Source organism: Eretmochelys imbricata, chromosome 6 (assembly GCF_965152235.1).
Source record: "Eretmochelys imbricata isolate rEreImb1 chromosome 6, rEreImb1.hap1, whole genome shotgun sequence".
NCBI lineage: Eukaryota > Metazoa > Chordata > Testudines > Cheloniidae > Eretmochelys > Eretmochelys imbricata.
In genome coordinates, this window is record NC_135577.1 from 116,448,703 (window position 1) to 116,459,870 (window position 11,168).

Genomic DNA, 11,168 nt, shown 5'->3' on the forward strand with positions numbered 1-11,168 from the left:
TAATTTTGGCCATCCCTGGTTTATAGGGAAACTTCGTATTATCAGCACAGACTTCCAATTAAAAAAAATGCAGTCAAGTTGCATAAATATTTTATGTTCTTAACTAATATGTAGCTACCATCTACTTCATTTTTCATATTAATTTCCCATTATACTGGCCTAATTCATATAATGTGCTTATACTGCACCCATCCCCAAGTTTGTTAGATCTTATGTTCACTTTCTCACCTTCCCCTCACCCACTCTATTCTATACCAAGTTTTGTTGTTTTAAAACTATAGGGTCAATGGAGTTGAGGGACAGCTTGTCAAAAGTAGGAAGTTTTACATTTCATTCTAAGGCATTTAGTTTGCATCATCAACTTGGGCTGGTCCCAAGGAAGACTGAAAATGACAGGACCTTGAATTTGATCCAGTAATCAATGGGAATCCAGGGAAGAAAGCATTGCTGATCAGAGATCCCAAGTGCATTGCATTATGGTAATCGATGCCTGAGTGACAAAAGAATGGCCCACTGCAGCCAGACCCAGAGCTGAGAAGATGGGGAGGCATTTTCCAACCAAAGCTATTTGGGTGTCCAAAGGCAGCGAGGAGTCAAGACCACAGGCCTTCCAATATCTAATTCTGCCCTTGCTACAACCATGCAGCTCTCAGATTTTGAGTTAGGGGAGTCTACATGAGCTAGCTGTGTGTGCAGGATTATGCTGAAGTAAACAACATCTAAAGAACAAGTTTAAATTATATATTAAAGGCATAGTGTCAAGTGGATCTTAGATCTACTTGTGCAGCCAAGTTATTATTTCCACAGCTTCGCTTAGGATATATTCTACACTCTAGCTTATGCTTTAGATCAAGTTTGAACAATTCCAGACATCTGGATGAGACCGATCACCCTAGTATCTGTGTACAGCATACAAGACTTACAATTTAAAAACCACTTTCATACATAAGATCCAATACCTGAAAAGTTCCCCTTAAAGTTCCTACAAAACTTCAACTGAGAAGGATACTTACAGGCTAGATAAGAAGAGCTAAAACATTTATGGAAATCCTGGACACATTCCAAAAGTGTAGGGAACACTAATCTTCTGGCAAGTTCCTGGCAGTAACAAGTTACTAGAAAAAAGCCTAACCACTCAGGACTCATTCTTGGTTAGTTACCCTGAGTTTCCAGATAAACAGGTTCTGTGACACAAGGAGAAGGAAGGTGGTAGCAAAATCTTTTAGGATTTTGGAGACAGAATCACTTTAAATTTTACCTAGAGAATTTGACAGCCTGTGTGTGGAACACTGGTGTAACATGCTCTTACCTGACCATCACATTCAAGGGTCTGAAAAAAATGGGGGTGCAACTACTGTTCTTCCATTCTCTCTGCTCAAAACTTTCAACTTCAAGACCTCTCAGTACAATATACCTGCATGTTTAACTCAACTGTATGGCCAGATAAGAGTACCAATATTTTTGGTGCCTGGTGCAGAAAAGTGAAACATTTTTGCCGTGGAATTCACCATTTCGTGGCATGATGGAGAGGTGCCAGATTGCATGGCTACAGAAGACCAGAAGCAACGGAGCCTTGAATGTAACAGTTCACACCTTTTAGGGCTATTGTTTCAGCGAGGAATCACTTTCAAGGTTCTCTGCTACCAAATGGGCTAAAGTACTATTTCATGAACTGAGGACAGAGGAATGGTGGTAGCAATCCCAAAACCATTTTGTTGCAAACCACAGGTGGAGAAGCCCTGGTCAACATTCTTGGATATCACTCAGGGCTCTGATAAGTCAAGATGTGATTCAGTATGTTAAGGTATAGCACTTTTTTTTGAGCAATAGCCAACAAGATATTTGCAAAACATTGGCATACATGCTCATCTTCTTGGCAAAGACCTTACAGATACAGCTTGACTCCCAGAGGAGCTGACCTCTTACAGAGCAGACAGGCCCCTAACAGGTGGAGGGGGGCAGAGAGAAGACAGACCCTCTTTTTCAATTGGCAAAGCAAGAACCTAGCCTTGGATAATTAGATACACATAATCATTATCAAAATACCTAGTATCTTCCAACTAAGATTCTTAGGAGCTCCTTACAAAAACTAAAGCCTTACAGATGCAACGGAGAGTCAGTACAGTATTAAGTGACCGAATCCTAATCTTTTGCTCTAACAATTAGTCAACACTCCACCATTTAAACAGGCTGTGCTGGGATAGCCCCATTTATATAATATGCACTTTTCAATGTTTCTCTCCTGATCAAGGTACAGAACCAATTTTTAAAGTTAATGGAAGCCTAAGCATTTTGTGGAAATGCAGGACTGATTATTATAGTCCTGCATCTCCACAAGATGTTTGATAGCCCAAGCTAAAGAGATACTATTGCAGAAAGTCTGAAAACTACATTATCACTTATTTCTTACATGTCACTTACTAGTTGCCATGGCAAACTTATTCCAGAATCAATCCATCAATTCAGGAAGAGCCTGTTCTGAAGCAAGAGATTAGACTCTACTATAAATGTAAAGTGTCTCATGATCTCTTGATGCAGACAGTTCCCAGTAATGCAAGTTAATGCAATATTGGGCAAAGAACCCACCACTTTAAAAGTTTGTGGAATGTGAGCTTTTAATATAAAAATCTGGTAGAGCTGAAAGTCTGCATACAGAAGCATCCCAATTGCATTCAAGATACAACAGTTTAGATGCTCAACAAGCCTTGCAATGAAGTCAGTTTTCAGTAGTATTTTAGTCAGACGTTGAAACTTCTATACTTAGAACACAGAGTAAGATGAAAATGGTTTAGAAGAAGCAATTATTGCCATCTATGCAGTTTATATTTATGAATCTTTCATATTTCAGTTATAACATTTTATGTAGTTCTCAACTTGAGAAGTACTTTTATTTTAACTAAGTTAAATTTGTTTATTGATAATCATTAAGCTTCTCAAATTTTAGAGCAGAAGGGAGGGGAGAGTTGAGGTGGGTGGGTGAAGACAGCCGTATTGTTCTAGCTGTTCCTCATCTTCTCCCACTGCCAAAATTTCTGCGGAAGACATATCCCAAGGTAGCAATTTTAAGACCTTCTCTTGAAAATAGTTGTTTTTTTTAATTAAACCTTTCTAGTCTGATCTAACAGGAAACAGGGAATGAGCAACAACTGACACTTCTATCTCCTTGTAGGCATCATTGAACTCAGCTGTTTCAGCTTTATAGAACAGAGTTGTCATACCTCAGACTACAAGACTGTCTTTTTAAAAGAGACTTGAAATATGCAAGTCTAATTGACTTGCAAGTCTAACTGAAGTCTAAATATGCAAGTCTAATTGAAAAATAGTATGTTTTATTGTAATAAAGCATCTTAACAGCTGAAAAGGGTGTTTCTACTAACAGTTATAAACAGCTTATTTACAGCCATTGTTAATTTGTGATATTAAGAGATTACACAGAGGGAAGAATACTGGAGACAAGTTTTCCTCTGTATTCAATTGGTTCTAGTCAATACTAGAAAGTTAAAAACAGTCTCCTTAAGTAGGCAATCAAGCCTTCAATTAGCGGCAAGTAAGAAGTCCACATATACCAATTTTTGTTTTCATTAAGTGATATTTTATCCACAAAGATGTTTATATTTTTTTCCTGGTTCATACAAGAAGTTTTAGACTTCAAGTCCCTTGGTGACCATAGATGCCAAACCAAATGCATTTTATGCAAGTTAAGGATTTTTTTCTTGCCCCCTTTAGTGGCATCTCCTGCAACTTGATCAGTAAGTGACATTACTCATTACTGGTGCGCTTATGTGCACACTGATGTGCACAAAACTAGCTCCATGACAAGAGTACAGCAAGTGAGTGGTATGCCAATATGGAGAGTTTACACAAAGTGATCTGTTTTGAAAATGGTAGTTTTAAGGATTTGATATTTGAGTCATTCAAGAAGTTGACTTTAGGACTATTCATCAATGAACATAATTCAGCTCCAAAAACATTTGTTAAGCTACCTTTTTCTAGTATTTATGTTACAATAAAAAGTCTTACATGAACTGGGAAGTCTTTCAATTTACTCTTGTTCATCATAGGTCTTATTGTATAATTTATCATGGAAGTCTGGAATTCCCAAGATCTTCCCCTTAAAGCTTGACCCTCATGATGAGGCTACAACATACCAGTTTAAATGCAGCATATAAAGCAGCTTGGGTAGTTTTTAAAGCTGTAGTGCAGCTAGTCTACAGTTATTTTTAGAGTTACGGGTAGGCAGGGAGAGGACTTTATTGCTTCTAAACTCAAACTGCAAGCCACCCACCAAACTGCATTTTGTAACTGGTTGCACTGTTTAAATAAATTACAGGTTGCTTTGTAACAGCTGCAAAGCCACACTGGAAATGAAACACCAAGTGTTTCAGCTTCAATGCTTCCATAAAGTGGTGTGGGTAGTGGTGTAAAGGATTTGAGGGTTGACAGATATTACTTGGGTGCTGGAAGTACTGTAAGTTTGCCTGAAGTAGAAAGGCCTGTTAAACTTTACAACTTATTCAGTATACAGGAACATAGTAGATGGCAGCTGCAAGATAGGAATGTTTATTCTGACAGAAAACATTAGAGGGTCGATTGAGCTCAGAAACCTGTATTATGAGGACTACCCAATTCTCTGCCAATTTCAAGAAGCAGTACTAGAAACTGGCACAATAAAATAATGACCTAACTTACCTCTACTTCCTCATGCACATCAAGTATAAAATGTTTTCAGATGCTAATGTTGCTCACTTAGCTTACTCAGAGTCTATAATTTCACCTCACCTGTATTTAACAGATGACTTTAAGAGAGAAAAATCTTTATTTAATGGTTGATCACATTTCAGCTAGCTGTTCAGTTGTCCCACGTATCACATTTATATAGTATTCACCATATTCCATCAGCAGGGAGCCTTATAATTCTATAGAAGACTAGGAAAGAGTTAAATGTTGCCTTGGACATTAGAAGCTAAGCCACTTTGTACACAGAGATCAACATGTAAGAGCTTGTATCCATTCCAAAGTTCTTCATATGGATTTAAACAGCAAAAAGTTAAAGTATCTTTCTAATCTGAAGCATCCCCTCTCCCTCCTGTACTACAAAAAGCCTCTTTTAAAACTGACCAGCTCCCCCATTAGTGGGAAATATTCGGAGGAATAGAGTCTTCAGTAGTACTGAGGATTTAAATGTTGTGGGATTTATTTCTTTAGCATGGCCAGTCTTTAACCTGAGCTTCACCATTTAACATTTCCAAGGACTGCTGATTTCCAGAAGTAAGAGGAAGATCTTTGCACAGCCCAAGGCAAGCGGGATCCAGTCATTTGTTGTTCACAACGTGAACGTGCTCGGCCCAAGAGCTGCCATAGTCGGGGTTCATCCTCCATTGTCAGGCTCCCGTCCTAACTCGGACACTCTGCCATGACGAGTCCCCATTGCCCTGGGCTACAGCCACTAGCCAACCCCACCCCGACGGCCCCGGGCAGCTGCAGAGCGGTGCCTGCAGGATCACACCTGCCCGGCGCGGGGCGGGGAGGCGGGAGTTGGCTCCCGGCTCGCAGCCTCTCCCGAGCTCACCCCGCTACGTGACACCGACCCCTCGCTCCCCTCCCCCACACCAGGGAGGCCGCTCCCCGGCTGCCAGTCACACGGGCCTCCTTGGATTTCGCGCCCCCCCTCAGCGCCAGTCAGCGTCACGCTTGGCTGCTGCGGCCCCACACCCCTGGGCAGGGCGCCACCAGGAGCCCTGAGACCGAGGGCAGCCCCCAGGCCGGGGGCGAGGGGGGGGGCGGCGTGACCGGCCCCAATTCACCGCCCTGCCTCAGGCCAGGGCGACGGGGGCCCCCGCCCCTAGGGGACGGTTCCCAGCCTCCCCTGGGTGGGGCAGGGCTCCTGGCGTCTAGGCGCTGCGTACCCCACACGCCTACCAAGCCAGCGGCTTCGCCTCCCAGCCTCGGCCCCTCCCACCTCCTGCAACGGCCGCCCGCCAGCCACTTCCTCCCGCCCCCGGGGCCGGTCTAGTTCCAGAAGCCGAGCAGCTCGCGCCCTTCGCGAGCCGCCGCACGCGCTCTCCACTCACTCCCCACAGCCTGGGGCCAGTGCAGCGGCCGCCGCCTCGCCGCCCCAGGCTCACCGAGCTGCCGGCGCCCCCTGCCGGGAGGCTCCTTTCAATGCATGCCCCATTTAACTGCAAGCAGGCAGCACCTTGCGCCACAAACAGGGGAGGCTCCAAGTCTGTGCAAAGCTGCAGGACCTGGAGCCAAAAAACAACGTATCTCCTTCCATGCAGAGGCAAATGCGTTTTGCACAGGCTTAGTGCCCACACCTGGTAAAGCAGGAACTGTCACGCAACCGATTTCCCAGTTGCTTCTGCAGGACTGAAACGCCCTTATGTAGTTACTTCTGGGATTAGTCTTCGTTGTATGTTTAATTTATTATTACACTGCAGCCAGTGCGGAGCTTTATATCTATTACTGCCACAAATATTCCCAGTCACTAGGCTGCAGCCTGTTGCAAGCGTTTCTTGAATGCCTCTCTGTCACACAAGGGAGTTAATACAGCTCCCCTAGCCCTAGAGATCCCGATCTGCAAGACAAATGAAATCGTTGCTGGTGAAAAGGGGAAACCCCAGCTTTGCAAATGTACATTCAAACAGCAAGCGTTAATATTAACCTGGTAACCATCACCTTCCATACCGTCTCTAACCTCCACAGGCAAAGAGCACACACTACCTTCAGTAGTCTGCTAGAAGGATTGCAGCGCGGGATGGAAGGAAAAAGGCAACTCAAATTAGAAAGTGGAGCAACGAGCAAAGGGAGGTCATAACTATTCAGCCATCCATTTGCAACCATCAGGGGGAGAAAAAAAACCTTATTTCTTAGGTTATTCCTTCCAGCCTATTCAATGCACAAAGAAAAAGGATTTTGCTTTGAGGAAATTAAAAGGTTATAGAAAAAGGGATGAGAGTCAACCTACCGGCCATGCAAACTGAAAAGGTATAACAATCCTGCCCACGTCATGATTTTTGCCCTGATAATATTTGTTGCTGTTCAAATAAAAAGTATTTCCACCGAGAACTGGGGTAGATCCGGATCCGTAGTTGCAGGGTCCAATGGGAGTGATCTTGGCCTGATATTCCTTTAAACAAACTTTCACATAAGTATCACATTCATCCCGGGTACAGTTCAGGTTCTGGGGACTTTTCATGCCATCACAACATTCCCCATTCAACAATTCTCCGTTTACATTCTTCACCGAGTTAAGCTGCAGCTCGAAATAGCCAGTGGATTGGGACACCTAAAAATAAAAATCAAAAGGGAGTCAACCTCATTACTATAGCGTCTTGGGAAAGTGCATGGAAGTTTGCAACCAGCCAATACAAGGTTTCCTCCCAAGCCTTCCAGTAAAGCGTTTTACTATTAAAATTATATTTACTATAAAATAATACAACTAGAACTGTAGAGATGTTAGCACAGCAATAAAAAAGCTGCACTAGGTAACTGCACTGCAAAAGTACTGTACATAAATATGCCACTGCAAGGCTGAATAAATTATCGAGAGAGGTATGAAGAGACATAGTATACAGAAGTGAGCACCCAACTCCTGAAATACAACAGTAATTATGATCTCTGCAAATGCAACCTTGTTTTCACACAGAACCGCTTAAACTAAATGGGCGTGAAGAAAATGTAGCTGCAAATTCTATGTTCTTCTAACACGGCATATTGATTTCCTCCCCCCTCCTTTAAACCCACGGATCCAATGCCATGAACAGGAGACTGATTGAAAGGCTACAGAGACAGAAAGAAGCCATGGCAACCCCCACAATGAGATCAGGGCTTTAGGTCTAGGAGCCATGCCCCAAAAGGGGCAATGCTAAAAAGACAGTTACCCCTGGCTACGAAATTAAATGCATTCCCCCCTCCTCCACCGCACCCCGTTTGGTGGGAGAGGTGTATCCCTTTCAGGGAGGAAAGCCTTCTGCTCCAGCCCCCCCAGGGCATTTCCCCAGCACCCTGCAACCGCCAATCTTCTTACCTGCACCCACAGAGTTAGGAGCAGCACCAGGCTCAGCGCTGCTGTGCGGGGAGCCCAGTGCCGCCTGCTAGAACCCAGCATGCCTGCTGCTCCGAGCCGAGTGGTGCTTGATCAGAGACGGGCGAGGAAACCAGCCATGGACCGGCCTCTGCACAGAGCATCGACGGCGAAGCTCTTTACATGCACGCGGCGGAGGCTCCTCTGCTGCCCGGGAAGCTTTTCCCCAACGCCCCGAAAGGTGCAGGGCATGGGCTGTCAGCGCGGACCGCCGAGAGCTCCCGCAGTAGCAGCGCTGGTTCGCAGGCAGCTCGCCTCGCTCTCTGCGCGCCCGCACCGCACGAACACCCAACAAGTAGGTGCCAGAGTGACAGCTTCATTACCCATTAGTCACCGGCGCCTCAGCCTTCATATTAATGAGGGGGACGGGCCCAACCCAGGAGCGGGCGGGTGTGGCCACGCGGCGCTGCTCCTGCTCTTAAAGGGCTGGGGACGGGGAGACGGAGGGGCGCGCCGGAGAGGGGCACGGCCCCGGGGGCGTGCGCGCTAAGCATAGCCCAGGGGTGCACGCCGACTGGCCGCAGGGATCGGGAGTGCGCGCCCCAGTTCTCCTCGTGCGTGCACAGGCAGCCACCTGCGCGCGGGGGGTGCCCCGTCCACTGCGGCGTGGTCAGAGCTGCGTGCCCCGTGGATTGGGAGAGGCGCGCCATCCCTCGCTCAGCGGGTGTCTCTGGGGGTGGAAAACTTTACCAGACCTTGGCAAGCCCAGAGCAAACTGGGACGGGGGTGATAAGACAGCAGCGAGGGCGAATGCACCGGTTAGAAGCCCAGTCCTCTTCCCTTCCCTGGCCCCACCTGCTGCTGGGAAGGGGAAGGAAGTTGGGGGAGGGGGTGTCCCTTTTTTTTCAGTCCACCTTTGTGTAATGAGACATGTGACGTTGCCCTCTGGCTGATGAGAAGGAAAATGGATTTTTCCCTGTCTTACCACCCAAGGGCCCCTGGCCGGGGAGAAGATGTCGATACTCCACTTCTGCCAGGTTTCCTGCTAGCTGAGAGAAGGCCGGCTGCTCTGCGCCCCATCTACCAGCCTCCTGGCTGCTGAAAGGGGCGACTCCAATTTCTGCTCCTCCACAGCCTCCATTTTTGTGGTCGTCTCCTTTCTGAATGGCTAGAGTCCCGACTTCTGCTGTTGCCCACAGCTTTCCCAAGCAGCCGCCTCCGCAGAGCGAAATTGACAGGAATCTTGCCATTTTACTGCCCTCTACATGGTTCTGAACAGTACCGACCAAACTGAGCAGAGTTTTGTTAATTTCACTCTGCTTGAGAAATCTCAGAACAGCAGAGGCTGTAGAGTTCCCTGTGCAACCTTAATTTGCCCCCCTTTTGCCCAAACATTATGACACAGTCCTTAATTGCAGGATCACTTTTTCTTCAGGACCCCTGCTTTATTCTGCACATGCTACAGACCTATTCTGGGAATGAATCAGAGTATTGGAGAAGAGACTGTTGTCTGTAAGATCCCTACTTCATTTGTTGCAGAAGTTGGAAGGTGTTTAGTGAATGAGTCAGAGGTTTGTAGGAAGAGAAAAGAGGGTCTCATTGTTAAAGCACTTGAATGCTGCCTTGGAGAACTGGATTCTGTTCCTGCCTGCACCACAGATTTCCTGTGCAATGCTAGGCAAGTCGCTTCAACCATATTTCTCACAGGTAGTCACTAATTGTGTGTTCCTCATTTCCTGGGTGCCTGACTTGAAATGCTGGGGCCTGATTTGCAGAAGTGCTGAATACTCACAGGTGCACTGAAGTCAATAGGAGTTGTGCTTTAAACATATGAAATGTTATCAAATGCTATGTACTCTGAAAAATCAGGGCATAGGCATCTCAAATTGGGCACCCAAAATGAGTGGCAACTTTTGATCTTTATATCTGTGCCTCAACTCCCAATCTGTAAAATAGTTTCTGTCCCAGTCCTGTCTCTTCCCTACTGCTAGCTCCTTATCCTAGTCCTATTCTCCCTGCCTACCCAATCATACCCTCCACGAATCAGGAGTCTCATCCCAGTTCCAGTTCCTTTACACCAGCCAGTCCCAGTTCCCCCACTCTCATCCCAATTCCTTGTCACCAGTCTCCTTGCCCACCCAGTCCTAGTTCTCCCCCTGCTGGGCTCCCCATCCAATCTCAACCTCCCTGGCTCCTTGTCCCAGTCTCTTTGTCCAGCCAGGCCCAATATGCCCCTCCCACAGCTCCTCCTCTGATTTCAGTGTTGTGCCCCTCTCAAGCCAACTGGCTTCCATGTCTTCCAGTTTCCCTCACTGACTCCCAGTCTCCCCACCCCCACTAGGTCCCACCCCCAGCCTCTCATTTCAATCTCCTTGCCCACCAGTCCCAATCTCCCTCCCCTTCAGCTCCTTGTCACAGTTTCTCTCCCTCCAGTCCCTGACTCCTTTTCCCAATCTGCTGCTTCCCCTCCATGCCCCCCCCAGTCTGGCTTTTGTCCCCTCTGTATCTAATCAGAAGGCTTCCTTCTCCACAACACCTGGTTGTCAGCAGGGGTGTCATTGAGAGCACTGGCTCCCTGCTCAAAGTTCTAGTGTCTGGCCCCACCCCACCCCACCTCAGCTCAGAGCAGCAATTATAGAAAAATCTGGCTTCACCACTGTAGCCATAGGCAACATGCTCAGTTGCTCTGTTGGAATGGTGCAGGCACAGTCTGGTCACACTAGCAGTTATGAGGGGATGGAGCAAGGAACCTTCAGAAATTTAACTGCTAGTAGGAAAGACGTCTCTACTGAGTATTAGTGAACTGCGATTACTCATTGTTTTATAACCTGGCCAAATTTGGTCAGATTTTCATGAGGATGGCAAGAAGCACATCCCTGACACAGAGGCCACCCTCTCTAACACAAATGGTGCTTGATCAGAAAGCCCGGGAGCACTGTTCAAAGCCATTCAAAGAAAATGTCTCAAATTTTTTAAGATAGGCAAAACAATGTATTTTTCCCTAGCCTCATTCTTAGGGCAGGTCAGTGTGGACAGCACTTAGGTCACTGTAACTTGCGTCACTCAGAGATGTGTCTTTTTCACACCCTTGAGTGACTAAGTTAGATTGACTTAAGTGGGAGTGTAGACCTGCCCTTAAAAA

The 11,168-nt window shown here is 46.3% G+C and overlaps 1 protein-coding gene across 1 annotated transcript in view; it reads right to left on the reverse strand.

The window, feature by feature from the left end:
* JAG2 (jagged canonical Notch ligand 2) overlaps positions 1 to 8,110 on the reverse strand; it is a 94,170-nt gene extending 86,060 nt beyond the window's left edge. Inside the window, exons 1-2 of the mRNA XM_077820565.1 lie at positions 8,030 to 8,110; positions 6,968 to 7,288 (exon numbers count right to left, since the gene is read on the reverse strand). Of these exons, the coding sequence (XP_077676691.1) occupies positions 6,968 to 7,288; positions 8,030 to 8,110 (402 nt within the window). The remainder of the gene's footprint in view (positions 1 to 6,967; positions 7,289 to 8,029) is intronic.
* Between the last annotated feature and the right edge of the window lie 3,058 nt (positions 8,111 to 11,168).